The sequence below is a fragment of the Diadema antillarum genome, unplaced genomic scaffold (assembly GCF_040938485.1).
Source record: "Diadema antillarum isolate AM-2024a unplaced genomic scaffold, OU_Dant_1.0 scf00000149, whole genome shotgun sequence".
NCBI lineage: Eukaryota > Metazoa > Echinodermata > Echinoidea > Diadematoida > Diadematidae > Diadema > Diadema antillarum.
In genome coordinates, this window is record NW_027271038.1 from 24,039 (window position 1) to 43,005 (window position 18,967).

General features: G+C 39.5%; 1 protein-coding gene across 1 annotated transcript in view; it reads right to left on the reverse strand.

Moving 5' to 3' along the window:
• Positions 1 to 18,967, reverse strand: part of LOC139721747 (Fanconi anemia group M protein-like) — a 147,067-nt gene that overhangs the window by 15,085 nt on the left and 113,015 nt on the right. The window contains exon 8 of the mRNA XM_071633068.1: positions 15,257 to 15,692. Within this exon, the coding sequence (XP_071489169.1) occupies positions 15,257 to 15,692 (436 nt within the window). The remainder of the gene's footprint in view (positions 1 to 15,256; positions 15,693 to 18,967) is intronic.

Here is an 18,967-nt window from a genome sequence, read left to right on the forward strand (position 1 = left end):
ATTGGCAGCCATCTTGGATTTGCGAGGAAAATCATTAGTTTCTATAACTTTTGAAGTTTCCAACATACAAGGACAAATAAATAATTTCTCCAGGGTAAATTTGCAAGGAAAAATAAAACATTTTTTCAGGGTATATGTGACATGAGAAATCGATTGAGATGGTTATTTACATGATTAAAAAATGCTCAATACAAGAAAAGTCCCAAATATAATAAATTCTGTATCGGTTACACTGAAAAGTACCCAAATAGTTCAACTTTTGAACTATACACAACATACAGGGACAAATAAAACATTTCTTCAGACGAAACACAGCATGAGGAATCAATTGAGATTGTCACTTACATAATGAAAGCAAATTTGACACAAGAAATGTCCCAAAACTGAAAAATTAAGTGCTGTTACTCTGGAAATGGCCCAAATATTTCATGCTACATACATGACAAATTGCATACCTCACAAAAGTGACTAACAACTCTGTCTTTAGATCATTGCCCAAATAGGCCTTTTTTGTTTTGTATCAAAAACATTAAATAGAATCTGAAGAGAAAATTAATTTCAAGCATTGTCACCCCTCACTTTGTGAAATAGAATAAGAATGTAAGCACTGTGGTAATTCATATGCAAATACCCTTAAAAAGAGGTGACACATGAGAATAATGTTGATCACAACACTTAAAAGTGACTAATTGACAAAGATAAAACTTGAACTGAAATTTAACACTCTTTGTGCACGTTCAATTTCGTTTCATTTTATATTTAAAACGAGTTTGAGTTGGGATATATTCAAGGAAACAATCACTGTGTCAAAATGTCGAGCCGATTAAAAAATTTTAGATGCCAACATGGTTTCATTTATTCTCAAGTTAAAAAAGCAGTTCATTCAAATGTATTTGCTTAAAGTTTATTGTCCGAAAACAAAAAGAGAAACATTTCATTTGACAGCCGGAAATCTAGCCTGTGAATAGGGACTGTATATCAATGTGGATTGCTGCTACTTTAATTTAGAAATATTTGCATGTGAATCGCTTTTGTGCTTACATCCTGTATGCATTCAATTCAAGTTCACATTGATTGGAATTAAGTTTCCTTTCGAATTCTGTTACAAGTTGTCTGATATAAGACGCAATATTCAAGCTATTATCAAAAGACATAATGATATTTTGAAAGGGTTAGTCACATACCGATTAGTGATTGGCTGAACACAGTCACGTGATGGAAGTACATTCGTTATGTTGGCCCATGGGCGAACATTCTTGTAATGTTCTCCCATGGGAAAACATTTCCACGTGACAAATGACAGAATTAAGGCCTAGGACCGCAGCGCACTTATAACCTCCCTCAATAGCATTTCAAACCCTTCGGGTGGAACATTGGGTATGTTCCCTCCGCCGCCAGTCATCATCTATATATTTCAACGTTTGTGACATGTATATATGCTTTTCATGAAGTATGGAATTAACGTATATTGAAAAAATATAAAGTAACACAATATGACTTCACTTTTCTTAAAAAGTATTCTGAATGCTCACCCTGTGTAACTGTACAAACCACAGAAGCGGTTATGCAATATATCAGGTTTTCATTTCACACTTCTTTAATTTCTATACCGGTAGTCATCATCAAAACGATCATTGTAATCAATGTCTGGGTCCTCTTCTTCATCCTCCTTCATTTCCTCAGTAATTTTCTGAAGCAAGTCAATGAGGGAAGTTGGAAAGATAGGGCCACTTGACCACACTGGCTCCATCATAACAAAGGCTACCTTCTGCCATCCTTGTCCAGAATCAAAGGAGTCATATACAGAGCACCAGAAGATTGGTTGGTCAGCTCTCTTTAAGATGGCAAGGCGATGGGTCACACATTTAATGTGTGGGATAAGGTTGTCACTGCAAGGTGTATATGAGCATGAAGAAATCCACATTGGAGTTTGTAGTCATTTGTTCGCCCTCTCCCATCATCTGCTTTGGATGATGCTGCTGTAAATGGACTTCTCCACCTCTTGTGGTCATACATTAGGCATGTGAATGCTCCAATGTCTTCTGTCACCTCTTATTGGCTCTACAGACCACCCATCTCCAAGGTTTAAGTGGGGGACAAAAAACATTGGCACATTTCAAAATCATGTTGTAAGATTTCTGCAGTGTTCATTATAATGTAATATTGAACAATTTACCACATTTCAGTAAAATATTGCAGAGATTATAATGTCATACTACTCTCTCCTGAATGCTGTATGGTACATGGGGTGGCTTTGTAGATTCTTTAGGGGTCCGACTTCGCCCCTACTCTTGAAGGCACTTGTTACATCTTCCCCTGTAAACACATGTCGTCCAAGTATTGTGGTACAGTAGCCCGCTCCCTTTGATTCAGTATGCCAGTTCAACGACATTCACAATCTGGCAATGCTCGACAGTCCATTTATCAAGGAGGATAGTGAGGGTGACGGAGTGAGCATGGTGCAAGAAGATCCAGAAAATGTCTCTGTCTGGTGTCCTTACCACAGCTGCTTTGTACCCAAGCTTAATAGTGGAATACTCGAGGTAGAGCGCTACCCTGGTGTCCTTCTCCTGGTTAGACGGCAGCTCATGGATAGAGCTTATTGTCTCCTGGGATGAATAATTAGGTGAACAAAAAGAATGTAACAGGAATCACTTAAGCTTCAGAGAATGTGATTTCTGTTACATTCCTTTTGTTTACACAATGATATGTTCCAAGAGACAATGGCGCGATATCCATGAGTGACTGTCTAACCAGTATAAGAAGACGGACACCAGGGTCGTGCTCTACCTCAAGTGCGCTGCTAAACTTAGGTACAAGGTAGCTTTGGTGAGGGATCCAGACACACATTTCCTTGATCCCCTTGGTCCTTGCTTAATCCATTCTACAATGTAGTATCTTTCTTAATAAACGGACTGTCACGTATTGCCAGGTTGTCAATGTCAATTAACTTGCATTTATATAGAATCAACGGGAGCTCATAATTATACTGTATACCAAAATACCTGGACTACCGGGGAAGATGTAACAATTAAAGTGCCTTAATGGGTTGGGAAAAGTTGGACCCCTAAAGAATCAACAAAAGCCACCCCATATACCACATAGCATTCAGGTGAGAGTTGTTTGATTTCGTGATTTCAGAAGTATTTTACTGAAATCTAATAAGTTGCTCAGTATTATATCATAATAAACACTACTAAAATATTAGAATATGACTTTACAATATGCCAAGTTGAGTGTTTTTTCCTCACAATTCTTGATGATGGGTGGTCTGTGGAGCCAGAGGTGACAGATGACATTGAAGCATTCACATGCCTAAAATGTATAGCGAGGTCCGGGAGAAGTCTATCATAATGGCGTTCGCAGCATCATGCTGAAACAGATGGTGGGAGAGGGCGAGCAACTGATGACCAAATCCAAGGTGGATTTCTCCTTGCTCCCACCTGGCAGAGGCAACCTTATTTCACACTTTCAATGTGTGAACCATGGGTACCACCTTGCCATCTTCAAGCGATCTGACTAGCCAATCTTCTGGTGCGCTACCGCTTTAATCCTGGACAAAGGTGGCATAAGACAGCCTTCGGTATCATGGATCCGGTGTGGTCAAGTGGCCCTATCCTTCCCACTTCCCTCATTGACTTGCTTCAGAAAGTTACTCCGTAGACAGAGGAGGATGAAGAGGAGGAGCCAGACATTGATTACAATGATCGTTTTGATGATGACTGTAAATTACCAGAAGTGTAAAACCCAAAGCTAACATATTATCGCTTACCGAATCTGTGGTTTGTATAATTGCATAGGATGAGAATTGAGAATATGTTAGACAAATTAAAGTCATAGAGAGAGAGTGGATTTCTGACTGTCAAGTGATTTTCATATGTTTATTTTCAGACAGGAGGGCTTTAAACAAATACGTTTGAATGAACCATTTTTAACTTAATCTTAAATAAGTTTAATGATAACAATATGACACCTAAATTGGTGAAACCGACAGAGCATTTTGGTACAGTGATTTCCTTTATGAAATTACACTTACTCAAACTCTTCAAATACAAAATTATATGAAATAGAAGATGCACTCAAAAAGTGTTCAATTACATTTTAGGTTTGAATTTTGTCGATTAGTCACTTTCACATGTGGTCAAAATTTGTATGTTGACCTCTTTTGATCTGCTTTTTTAGGGGTATCTGCATATCAATTGCCATCGTGCTTACATTTTTCATTTGATTTCAACAAGTGAGACGTCAAAATGCTTGGAGTTGCATGTTGCATATTTTTTTATAAACAAAACACCATATTTGAGCTATGATAGAAAATTTAAATGAGAACTTACCTGTTTGAAATTTAAATTGTATTTTATGAGGAAGGCGAAGGAAGAGACTACGATGCATAAAGAGTAATAATAGGAGAGCCCGCACGCGCGTCCAGCAATATTAGTAGCTCCGAAAAATGTGAATACCAATACCAGCAGTCATCCTACTGCTATTGAGAACTACCTGAGATTATGAAGAAGGGTGGGAGAGGAGGGACTGTAGTCTCTTCCTTCGCCTTCCTCATAAAATACAATTTAAATTTCAAACAGGTAAGTTCTCATTTAAATTTTCTATTTTATTTCGGAAGTCTCGAAAGAGACTACGATGCATAAAGAGTAATAATAGGAGACTTTGAAGCTGGTAGTCACATTTTTTGGCCACACAGAACTGTGCCAATGACCATAATTACCACAAGGGGTACAATGTATGGCTTTACCTTTTATGATAATACTGCATGGCTGAAACCCCTATTCTCATTCCTGAGGGGTTTCGCGTAATATGTTTGAAATGTCTTCTCGTTACTCCAGCCTGCCTGTGCCAAAATCTCATGTACAGGCAGATCTTTCCTCTGGGCAGCAGACGCTGAGGCTGCTCTCGTGGAGTGTGCCGAGAACAAGCTGGTGTCAATCCCAGCTTCTGTCATAACTGTCTTAATCCATCGTGACAAAGTTTGGGTAGAAACCCTGTGATACGGTTTACAAAAACTTATTAACAGATACTTTTGGTCCTTCCTAATGATCTGAGTCCTTCTCAGATACTCTCGAAGGTATCGTACAATGCAAACTCGTCTGTCTGGAGGGTACGCTCTTAGGCTAACGACTTGGCCTGTATTACCAGGTCTGTGGTGCTTTAACAAGTCATCAATGACGAAATTGACAGAGTTGTCTTTGAATGTCATCTTGTCTATTCTCAAAGCATTCAATGTCTGCACCCGCTGTGCTGAGAGAAGCGCTAATAACATTGTCACTTTCAAAGTTAGCTCTTTCAAACCCAATTCACCTGCAGGTGATTTCCTCCTCAGATAGTTGAGGACAGTTCTAACGTCCCACACCTCCGTGTAGCGTGGTCTGGGGGGTCGTAAGTGAAAGACTCCCTTCACAAATCTAGTTATTAGAGGATGAGTGCTTATGGAAAACGAACTGTCTGTGAGTGTCAGAAAAGAAGCCAGTGCACTTCTAGCAGAGTTTATAGTACCGTAGCTGGCTCCCTTATGGAACAAGTCTGAAAGAAATTCTAGTGCCCATTCCGATGAGGTCTGGAGATAGTTAATGTTGTTGGCAGTGCAGAAAACTTTCCATTTGCTGATGAAGCTATGATATTGCTGTCGTGTAGATTTCCTCCAAGAAGCTACGATGACCTTGACGGTCCCTGCACTCAATCCCTGCGACCTGAAGGGTTGGCTGAAAGCCTGCAACAGAGCAAATCCAAATGTTTGTGTAAGGGGTGGGGCATAAAAGACACAGGTTGAACAAGAAGTTGTGCATGTCTACATAGGACAAGTGGTTTTTCAGTCAGCATGTCCTGAAGTGCTGGGAACCATGATTGTGTAGGCCAGTTTGGTACTATTAACAACCCTGTGGCTTTATCTGCCCTTATCTTTTGCAGACATTTAGGGATAAGGCAGAAGGGAGGGAAAGCATAGAACCATAATGGACCCCAATCCACTGTAAATGCATCTACATTCTCTGCCGAAGGATCAGGCTGCCAAGTGATATACCTGGGTAGCTGTGCATTAAGTCTGGAAGCGAAAAGATCGATTTCAGGGAGGCCGAAATGTTCTACCACTTCAGTAAATTGGGTTTTGTTAAGCATCCACTCTGTTCGATCATTAAACTTCCTTGACATGAAGTCTGCTGTGGTATTGAGCCGTCCTGGCAAGTAGGCGGCTGTGATCCAAATCTGTCTTTCAATACACCATTCCCAAATATCATGTGCCAAATTGTTGCATTCCTGGGATCTGAAGCCCCCCATATTGTTGATATATGAGACTGCAGTTGTATTATCCATTCTAATGAGAACATGAACATTTCTCAGGTTAGAGCAAAAGGACTTCAATGCCAATCCTGCTGCAAGGGTTTCTAGATAATTTATCTCATTGTTAACAGCCTTTTCTCTTTCCACTTCATTCCATCGTCCCCCTATGTTTGTGCACATGTCTGTTGCTCCCCAACCAGACCCACTCGCATCAGTGCGCAATTCTATTGTATGCCTGGGTCTGTCGATAGGATTAGAGGTGTACTGTATGTGATCAATCCACCACTTAAGTTCCTGTTTGGCTCTACTAGACAAGCTCATTTTCCTATCAAAATGACCTTTATTGGCCTTCAATGCCAAAATCTTCTCTTTTTCCAAGATTTTGTAGTAGAGGGGCCCATATTGGGCTGCAGGAAAGGTAGCAATCAGTTTCCCTATTACTCTAGCCACTTCTCGGATAGAGGATTCTGTGGCATGCAACAGACTTGTGCACTCAGCAGTGATATCTTCCTTCTTAGATTCAGGAAGAGTAACTGTCATGTTCACAGAGTTAAGGACAAATCCCAAAAAGGTGATTTCTTTAGTGGGTTTTAACACTGATTTAGTCTGATGGACAAGAAACCCCAAGTCTTCGAGGAGATCAGTCGTAGCATCGACTGCTCTTTGAGTGCTAGCCTCACTCTTCCCAATAATGATAGTATCATCAAGGTATCCCACTACCATGTGACGTGCTCTTCTCAGATGAGCAAAAACCGGTTTGAGAAGCTTTGTGAACAAACGCGGTGCTGTACTAAGCCCGTTTGGCAGTGCGCAATATTGCCAAAGTTTGCCCTGCCACACAAATCGCAGGTATTTCCTATCCTGCGGATCAACTGGTACTGAATAGTAAGCATCCTGAAGGTCGACTGAGGCTAGCAAGCAATCTGGTGTAATAAATTGCGTTGCTGTATGGATGGAATCCATTTTGAAATGCTGATAGACTAGGCTTTTGTTCAACTCTGAGAGGTCAAGAATGACCCGAAGGCTGCCATTCTTCTTAGGGCGGGTAAAAATGTTCGAGATGAACTCCCCCACTTCATGTGAACAAGGTTCAATAACATTCTTGGCTGCCAGTGAATCAATTTCAGCTTGGATATTGGCCAAATCTTCATTCTTTACTTTGAACTGAACCAAAGGATTAACCCTTTCAGGTGGAAAACATTCAGGCTTGAATTCAAGTTTATAGCCATTCACAGCTTGTAGTACTGTGGGATCTGAAGTTAACTTCTCCCAATTACATGCATGAAGCCTCAGTCGACCTCCAACTTGATGGTCATTTACACATGAAGTGGTAGGTCTAGATTCTATAGATCTAGTTAATTGAGGAGTAGATCTAGAATACCGTTCTTCTAGATAAGGTAGAAATGCATCATGGTCAGTTACTGACATGTCAAATGAGCAATATGTTGAATCTATATCTCCTACCTCTTCAGAGGCGGGCTGTTGGGTTACTTGTTGTGGGGAGTCTTGCTTCTGGCCTGTGGATGAGCTCTGCTCTGTGGCCGTTGCTGTGGGGGAGGTCGCGACTTCCCCTGGTAGCGCTGGTCTAAAAAAGGACGATTTGCCGTTCCATGCACGAAGCGTGAGGCTGCAGCGCTACGCGAGCCCGTCCAGCCCGCATCGCGAGCCTGCCGGCGAGCTCCGCTGTTGAAGGGCCGTCTGTACGGATGGAAAGAGCCGCTCGGACGAGAAGTATGTTTCTGCTGGGTCCTCATGACCCCAGCAGAGGCCTTATGTTGTTCTTTTAGATCTTTCATCTGTCTTGTGAGATCATCACCAAACAACAGCTGCGTGACTGGTGTAGAAGGCTTACAGAGATGCACGTATTCCGAGTTGATGTCCGGCTTAATCAGCTCCTTCCGCACGCAATTCAGTTCAAAGTGCGCATTACTCAATAGAGCAAGTGCGTCTTGCTGAGACTCGGAGATATCTCGCGCGTCGAGAGAGCGAAGAAGAGCCCCAATACCGCGAGTCAGACATTTCTGCACTCGCTGTAGTTTCAAATCACGATTACGCGTGACGGACTGCAAGTGTTCCCAAATGGGAGCGTTCACTTTAGGTGTATCGAGGTGGGGGCAGTTGCTCGGTGGGGGGTATTTTTCAACCGTTTCCTCGATGGCTTTATCTTCTAGTTTGTTGCCAATAAAGTAGTTCACCGATTTTGCGATTTCCTCGTCAACTGCCTCCCCAATCCCGAGGGGGATAGCATACTTGGCTGCCAACTGTGGTAGCTGTGCAGCAGGGGGAACCTCTTCCACCCCTTCGTCAAAATCGAACGGTCCATCACGCTCTGCGTCTTCAGACGTAGACGTATCAACATCGTCCCCAACAAAATGGCGGACGTTAGTAGGCAAGCGGGAAAATTCCTCCGCTGTAGATTTCGATGTAGATGCGCCTGTATGTACCACAGCGGCACGGCTAGTGGTTTTATCATGCGATTGGGGAAGGTGTTTCACCACTTCGGCGAGGAGATTTTCAAGTTTGTCTAGACGAGAACTAACGTCCCCGGAGGTAGACGCCCGATCCTCGGAAGGGGCTTTCGATACCGTATGAGGAGCTTTTTTGGGAATTTTCTTCATCGTCTTCTTCCCTGAATCTTGAGCCTTTCCGATGCTCACATTCTTCTGTACGTGCGCCGTACCGGCATCGCCGGAGGGAGGCGCTGGTGGTGGTAACTCTGACTTCGTGGCACAGACCTCCTGTCCACGTGTAGCACGTAAAGCGAAGGATGGATCGTGCTGCTCTTTCGAGCTCATATTTATCGAACCAACGTAACGTTTAGGCTCGAAAGATGCGTCAAAACACTTCTCAGTAGGTTCCGGATGACCGGTGAAGCAAAATATTCTCGCGAGAAGGAAAATTCCGGCGATGAATTTATGGAAAAATTTCAAACCGCGGAGCTATGCAGGAGAACCTCCTGTCGGCTGGAACGAACGCGAACGTATTGCTGGACGCGCGTGCGGGCTCTCCTATTATTACTCTTTATGCATCGTAGTCTCTTTCGAGACTTCCGAAATAAAATCTAAAGACAAAGTGCCAAGTCACTTTTGTGAAGTAGTTTGTCATGTATGTATACGGATTTTGGGTACTCTACGGTGTAAATGACACCAAATTTTTCGTATTTTGGACTTTTTGTATCAAACTTGCTTTAATCATAAAAATAACCATCTCAATCGATTCCTTATGACACAGTTACCCTGAAGTTACAGAATTTACTGATTTTCCTCTCAAATAAAAAATGGCCGCCAATGACTCCCCCCCCCCCCTCCGACACGATTATTACTTGGAAAAAAAAAATCATCATCTAATAGACACCTTGAAGGGATACAAAAATTTAGGGTGCATGAGGATCCCCCATTCCTAGACTTTAGTGGTTAGTCAATCATATGAGGTATATAATTGTCATGTATGTATATGGACTATTTGGGCAGAGCAAACAACACTGTTTTTTTATTCGCATGTTTTGATTTTTCATGTATCATAATTGTTTTAATTATGTAGATAACAATGTCAATCGATTCCTCATGCCAAATTTACCCTGGAGAAATTATTTATTTGTCCTTGTATGTTGGAAACTTATAGAAAGTTATAGAAATTAATGATTTTCCTCGCAAATCCAAGATGGCTGCCAATGACCCCCCATGTGACACGATTTTCACTTGGAGACAAAAAGAATCAAATAGACACCCTAAGGGATACAAAAAGGAGGGTGCATGGGACCCCCACCCCCCATTCCTACCAGACTGTTAAGAAAAAGAGGTTAGTTTACTCTTAGGAGATATGAGATTGTATTCACTTGGGAATATTTCTAGGGTAAACGACACTGGTTTTCCTCGCATGTTTGGACTTTTCTTGTATGTAACTTGCTTTAATCATGTAAATAACTCTCTCAAACGATTCCTCATGCCATATTAACTCTGAATTACTGTTTTATTTGTCCCTGTATGTTGTGTAATTCAAAAGTTAAACTATTTAGGTATTTTTCGGTGAAAATGACACCGAAATTTGCATATTTTTAGGATTTTCTTGTTTCAGACTTGCTTTAATCACGTAAATAACCATTGCAATCGATTCCTCGTGTCACGTTTACCCTGCAGAAATGCTTTACTTATAATTTTATGCTGTGTAGTTCAAAAGTTATGGAAGATAATGATTTTCCCTGAAAATCCAAGATGGCTGCCAAGATGGCCGCCAATGACCCCCATGGGACACGATTTTTTCTTGGGAACAAAAAAAATCATTAACTAGACACCCTAAGGGTTACAAAAAAGTAAGTTAAAAAAATGTGTTCGGGGGGTGCATGGGGACCCCCCATTCCTACCAGACTAAAGGGCGGGAATACACACTTATTGCAATCATCCGTATTAGAGAGAGTGATACACTCTACTATTTTTCCTCATCTTTCCCCAGACAAAGACCATGGTAATTCAAAACAAACAAACAAACAAACAAGCAGTTGCATTATATCAGAACGTACAGAATTTTTGTGTTTCATATATGTTTAGGTCATCCCTTTATGTATAGTTGGCATTTGTTGTCGTTTTTATAGTGTTTCCTAATAAATGCCTTTAGCGAAAACCCAACACAACTTTTATCAAGAAGGGAAGGGAACTTAAATCTAAATAAACGTAGTTTACAGAAATCAGACATGTGAATAAGGCAATCATATACATCCGCATGGCTGATAGTAATCTTTTACTTTGACTTTTAAACATGATTGCCTGCATTTACGTGCTTTTTCTAATTTCTTGAACTTTGCCTCATTTCCTCTTTTTTTTTAAAAACAATTGCTCGCAACATTTAAAAATCGTAACACAGTCTGCTATCCCACAATATGTTCCATTTGATTCGTCACTTATTGTTGGTTGGGTAACACCAAATGTTGGAAACTCGAGCGATGATACACGCCATTTTGTTTGTTGGTTTTCGTCTCATCGCTCAAAAGAATTTTGACTACGATTACAGAGGTATCATCTACAAGACTTAACTGATGGTTTACAGAAGTGATCATCAATTCAGTAAGGATAAGTCAACAAGTCATGAATTCACTTTACCCATCATGTCTAATCGAACTACGACATTGTTGAGGTAACCGCGCCTTTTTATGCTCATAGTTCAAACTAATTCTTGATATAATCAAAACAAATAACTCTTTATATAATTTCTCAAAATACTCAAAATATGGCCTAAGTCAGAACTTTCTACAAAGATTGCATACGGCAATCTTTACTGGCCTAAACAAGTTTTCTAGAGCTATCAGTTCCTCCTATGACGATGACTTCGATTGCATTTTGAACTTGTACCGAACTACTTTCAAAACAGCTATTACCTTATAGTTCTAGTAATGAACCAGTCTTTTGAATTCATAACCAACATTCGTAATCGTAACCATACAGTAACATAATAATGGCAATAACAGTTGGAAAGTGTAAATGCTATAATAATAGCGCGAAATAAATGTGTAACGCTTATCTTCATACATTCTAATTCCTTGAGCAGTGATGTCGCTACGAAAATGACACATGGTTTGACAACTGCTTCAAGCAAATAAAAGTAAAAAGGAATGGAATATACTTCTTATGATATCACGCCGTACATTGCATTCCACTGTATTTGGTAACGTTTGGTTACATTTCTGTGTGCTTTACGTACGGAAAATAAAAGGCAGATTGATGCTATTAACATGCTAACACACAACGCATTCAAAATGTTTTTTGAAATACACTGTGTACAATGTAATGTTTTAGTATACGGTTTGAAACTTTGAATTTGCGAGTCCTTTATAAAGTTATAAGGGTTATTACATTATCAAGCAAAAAATAAAGTATTTAGGGATTCGGATTTGCTCAGAAGACTAACAATGCTATATATGGCGATCGTTCGCAACAGAGAAAATCCGCTTCAATAGATATTATACAATGTAACTCTGTTTTCATGAATTGAAAAAGAAACGTAAAGAAGTCAACTTCTTAACCTCATTTAGCTTTCTCACCAATTGAACTTGATTTGATCTGCCATGCATGATATCGCTGTGTGTTCTATTAATTCTATTAGATTATTTGATTGGCGTGCTTCTTTTTTATGCAGAATATTACAGGCAAGTATAATTCATTGAAGTTCATAATGTTTTGTATTTTCATTCAATAGAATTATATCACGTGTCCATTATCTGATTCTGACCACGAAAATATGACGACTGTTTAAATGCGGAGTGTACTGGAAAACTAATGTCTCCTGCCAGTATAGACAAACTGATTTCTAGTCTATCCCCGCTTGAAATGGAAATGAAAAAAAAAAAAAAAAAGTTCGACTTTCAGCAGATTTCAACCGTTTTGTATAGTGCCTGATACATGTAATGGACACAATTCTTTAGCGCATAAGCAATCACACAACTTTCGGGAATAAATGTATGTCTTAATGATTGTATCTCATGGAAGAAAACTCGTCTCCTTGCCTGAATTTTAGCTTCTTCCTTATCAAGCTTGCGGGAAAGAAATAGTTGAACATCAATCGCAATCATAAAGAGAGGCACATCCTTAAAAATAAACACAGGAGTACTAAGACACACTACGAACTAAAAACGGGCCTTTCATCACTATTGACAACGCATGACATTGAAATGCTTTTTTTTGGGGGGGGGGATAATGCAATTGATTATTCTGAAGGTTCGTTAATCACACAATGAAATATGGTTCACTATTAGCTTAGGTTTGTTGACAAGAAAATTAAATGCGGTTTCTTTTCCAATGGTTCCTTCACCCGAAAGTAATGGGGCAATCATTTATTTTAGAAAGGTTTGTGAATACAAAACGAAATGAGGAAGGCCTAAGTATTAATTCCGAATATTTGTCAGTATAATCATCTATACTCAACTTCTCATATGCAGAACGATTGTAACTGTAAATGTGATGTAAAAAAAAACAAAAAAAAAAACATTAAGCTTAAGCTACAAGTTAATGGTTCTTCACATGCTATGGTATTACAAAAGTGACCGAGAATAAGAAGTATATTTATGATACAATCATATAAACCCAATGTGAAGCTGTCAGGCCTACACCAACCTTTGCTTCTGATACGTATAGTACATTGTATGTGCAGCATTGGCAAGCGTGATAAGTGATAACTACTGTGGACGCTATGCCTATAAAGGAAATGTGCCTAATATGGCGAGAATTTAGAATGTTACGGCTGTATACAGCTGCAGCAGAACAGACGCGAAAGCAGTCTTTGATGCTCTGCAACATTACGACCATGTGTGTTAATTTGAGGGTTTTTAGTACACGCAAAGAACACAATCTCAAAAGACGACTATCGTTAATTAACTTCATTGACTTTCTCTACCGATGCTGTCTTTTGAACCCCCACCTACAATGGGTTCTCAAGTTCTATTTAGGTATTGGTACTTGCTAAACACATCTTCTTTAGTTTCTATTGACAACAACATGGGAGAATGGAAGCGATCAACGCCCCTGCTAAAAGACGCTTCTCGTAATACGCATTGCGTGCCTTTTTTTCTTTCTACTGTTTCCTATTGTTTGTGAGTTATAAACTTGCAGCAAACTACACCGCAGCAGACACTAAACACGTACCGACTCATTCATGCGGCGGCAGCAGCACCAACACAAACGCACCGAAGTTTACAATACATTCGGGCTGCCGTATTGGTCAGAATCGTTAATGATAGACCTGTCCTGCGATTGGTTAATTATCTTACACACCCAAGCTATCGCCTAATACGGTAGTGCGTGCGATGGAGTGTAAACGCCGTCACTAAGCAGGACTGTTGTATTGTTTCGTCCCGTGAAAGAAACAGGTTGTGAGCTTGAATATAACCTGAACTTTGAGAGCGATTTTCTCCGTTTTTTAGAAAATGGACTGACATCATAAGCATAGTTAATATTCGTTTTTATGATCTATAGGGATGTCGAAATGAGTTGTATTACATATCAGTGTAAAGCTTAGTGTAGAATTCACATATAGGCATAACTACGATTTCATTTTTTGCGACTTTTGACTCATTCCGACAGAGAGCATCACATATTCCTTAATTTTGGATTAGGGCCCCCTGGCGGCCAAGTTGAGGGGGATTTTACCTGTGCTGCACGCTGGACAACGAATGTTCGTGATAGACCACTTGAGCCTTTGGTTCAGGTTTGCTTATCTCAATTTCATCATGATGCAGGTCCATATGAGTTTTGACACAAAAAATTATCAGAAATCACAAATGAAATGTAACATGGTGGCAGCCTTTGTAATGACAATGGATCTAGACATGTTAATGGTAGAGGACAGACCGCTGATCTCAATAGGAAATATCGGGATCTCTTATTGGCCAATTGCTTCGAAGCCACTGTGGTGCCATCTTACCACGCACATCACCACACACTTGAATACGGAGCTCATGACATCATGTATTCTTGGTGACAATCTCCCTGAAAAATCCATGCATGTCTGCATAAGAGTGTGTGTGGTAATCTACTGGTGGTGCAGAGGCTTCTATTGTTTGTACAGCTTGAATGGGTCAATGAGACTACAAAGATCAGTTGCACAGATGGGAAATATAACATGGTGTCTGCCCTGTAAAAGGTGGAACAATGAGGGCATCATCAAAAATTAAGATTTGACTATGATAAACCTCTATACCTATATAAGGTAACACAAAATCCATCAAGAAATCAGGCTATATAAGAGCTCACCCAACAGACACTCTAAATCTAATCATTTCGGGCATAACTGTGGAACAAGCAAAGGCGCTACCACCAAAAGTTACAGGCAGCTTGATTTTTGAATGATAAACATCCATACCAAGTTTGAATGAAATCACTGAGAAGTGTGGCTAGTATTGTGCACATAAAACGTAATGCGGTGGCAGCATAACACTGCTGAATATAAAGTATTATATGGTACATGTACCAGGGAATACAATTACCACAGAATTTCTTGAAGTGGTCTAACACAACTTCCTGGAGTTTGGTCATTTTGGGATGGCTGGTGGCATAATCCTCTTCCCTGTCAGATTTCTTGTCCTTTCTTGAGAGTCCTAAACTACTTTCCTCAATATGGGAATGGCTGCTCCCATCAGAAATGCTGGTGCTGGAGAAAAGATTGCTAGCATTTTGGCTGGTGTTATGAACGCTATTGTGCAGAGTGCCGCTAAACTTTTCTCGTAGTCTCTCCATCAGTGTAGTGAAGTCCACATTGCGCAAGAGCTCTGACCGCGTCCTGGAGATGCCCTTGGAGCCATTGGCAATGCTGAGCAGGAAGCTATAGAGAGAGCGTTGTCCATGTTGTAGCAGCAGCTCTAGGCCGTGGTAGAGGCTCATGCAGATGGCAAAGTCCCCTTCTATCGGTCCTCTTCTGGCACCCTATGACATGAAGAGCTATTTTCTAACTTCTCATCTCATTTTAATACATTAACGGCACTGTTTCAAAAATTCTGCAATATGAGATACAGTAGGATTATTATTTTTTTTGCTATCTGTTTTTTGCAACTTAGTGATGCAATGATGTCATCACTTCACAAATCTCCAAAATGTTTTTTTTTTCCATGAAACTGTAATTGATTTGAACATTACTGATAACAAAATCAATCTTTGATATTAATTTAGTATATATGTAATCATAATCTTGACCTTTTCACGTAGCTACCATTTTTACTGCATCATACCAATTCTAGACTAGAAATGTCGCTAAGGCGACTGGTATGCCTCCGCCATAATGCACGATTCTCTTCACATTATGTAGGTCTATAGTACATGTAGACAATGTGTGATTACATTTTCACAAAATTGGCAAAATATTATAATGACAAGTTTGTCACAAATGTGTTGAATGTTCACCTTCCCTGACCTAGGTTTAATTGCATGAATAGGAGAGCATGTACTTGGGGATTTAAGGACTTTAACTTGACTTTGACCCATTCATAAGTTTATGCATGAGTAATTTTCAAGGTATAAAGAAAAAGTGCAATTTCTATAATGAAAAGTTCATTGTTACCATTTTCTTCTGGCCTTTGACCCTAAAATTCATAGGATAATCACTGTCAGGCACAACATGCATAAATATGTAGTAAGTTTGAAGATAACTTGAGCCACTTCTGAGATATGGAGGAAAAAGTTATTTCAGCACTTCCCTTGATCTTTGACCTTTTGACCTTTGAGGCAAAAAAAAAAAAAAAGAGATGAAAAGAGAAAGCTTCCAGAGAATCTCTATTAGGTTATACATGCATACACCAAGTGTAAAAAAAAAAGATAATCCTGCTGCCATTGCATAAATATGAGGGAAATAGTAAAATTTTGAATTGTTGCCCTTGACCTTTGACCCCTGACCTTTGACCCATGAACCCTAAATTCTCTAGATATTCACTGCCAGTCAGTACATGTATATTATGTTCCATGACGATACCTTGAACAATTTCCAAGATATAGAGAAAAAAGTTAAGTTTTAATATTTTTACTTGATCTTTTGACCTTTGACCTCATGACCCCAAACTTTCACCAAAGAATTTTAATTGGGTAATACATGTATACACTAAGTTTCAAGAAAATATCTTGAGGCATTGCATAGAAATGGTGGAAATAGTGAAATTTTACGTATTTGACCTTGACCTTTTGAACTTTGACCTTGAGCATGTGCACCCAAAAGTTGATAGGCACAACTTCACCCCCAATACACATACATGCTAAGTTTCATTAGGATACCTCTAAAGGTTTTTTAGTTACGCTGTCCACAAAATTCATTTCGGACGGAAGGACGGACGGAAGGACGGACGGAAGGACGGACGGACAACCCGAAAATATAATGCCTCCAGCACCACTTCGTGGCGGAGGCATAAAAATATGAAAGGACCAATCACGTCTTCTTTTTCATTGGACCATGTCTGTAATGCATTACAATTTATAGATTTTTTTTTTTCCTAATGAAGCATTTCATTCACCTGCTACTTCCCATGAAGTTCCATAGGCAGGAATTCACTGAATTGTTGCTACAGCTGTAGGTAAGGCAAACTTCCAGCAAGCTTTATGGTTGTTAGGGGCAACTTTTGTGAACAAAGCATGCACAAAATTTGAAAACATTACAGAACTGGTCTATTCAGTGTAAAAGGGGACATTTCAAGATTTGTGCAAAGCCAAAAGCATATGACCTCGATGCCTCATTTGCATAAACTAAACAGCTTGTGTACGCAAAACCGCTGGGGAAGTGTTGCTGGACAATTGCAATATCTCACCTCAAAAGCCATCAAATGATTAAATCTATACAGCAAATTGAAGTGGAAACTATTCTCTAACTCCCAATGTTACTTATTTTTGGTTTTATGAAGGATAAACCTGTGTAAATAACATCGAAACTTAGCTTTCAAAACAGAAAATTGGTCTCTAAACAAGTGTTATATTCTCACATTTTCCTCACTTGTGACCAACATAAAATCCAGAGCGTAAGCAGAACACAGTCAAATGCATCGGTTTTCGTGCTGCATGAAACAGTTGAAACACATGGCAGGGTTTTGTCTGCACATTGCTTCGATGACCGTTGCGAATTCAAACGTTTTGGCCTCTTATCAGTGAGTTAATTGCACCGTATTGCCGGGCCTGAATTTTCCAAAGTGCAACATATCCGAATTTGGGAGAATATTGGGTAAAATGATTTTGTGCGGGGACTCAATAAAAGTGACACGGGTCAACCTAGTCAATCTTGAGTTGTTCATATTTTCTGAAAGAGTACTACTTCTTCTACACTATTGTAAAGTTTGGGATCACAAAATAAATAGGAAAATATGTTTTTTAGCAGTTTTTCTAGAACATTTTTGGTAGAATAGTGTCATTGGGTGTGTCATAGAGTCTCCTTTTCATTTCTTAACTAGAAATGTCGCTTTGGCGACTGGTATGCCTCCGCCATAATGCATGATTTTCCCAATAGGTCTAGATAGTACATGTGGACAATGTGTGATTACATTTTCACAAAATTGGCAAAATATTGAAATAACAAATTTGTCACAAATGTGTTGAATGTTCACCTTCCTTGACCTAGGTTTAATTGGATGAATAGGAGAGCATGTATCTAGAGATTTAAGGACTTTAACTTGACTTTGACCCATTCATACATTTAGGCATTGAGTAATTTTCAAGGTACAGGTGTGGAAAATTGGTGTGAATTTCTGAATTGAATAGTAAATTGTTACCATTTTCATCTGGCCCTTGACCCTAAAATTCATAAGATAATCACTTTCAGGTAGAACATGCATAATATGTACTAAGTTTCAAGATAACTTGAGCCACTTCCGAGATATGGAGGAAAAAGTTAGTTCAGCACTTTCACTTGATTTTTGACCTTTTGACCTTTGAGGCAAAGAAAGAAGAAAAAAAAACTTTCCAGAGAATTTCTATTAGGTTACACATGCATACACCAAGTGTAAAAAAAAAAAAAACCCTGCTGGCATTACATAAATATGAGGGAAATAGTAAAATTTTGAAGTGTTGCACTTGACCTTTGACCCCTGACCTTTGACCCCATGAACCCTACATTCTCTAGATAATCAATTCCAGTCAGTACAATATGTATATACTATGTTCCATGAAGATACCTTGAACAATTTTCCAAGGTACGGAGAAAAAAAAAGAAGTTTTAATATTTTTACTTGACC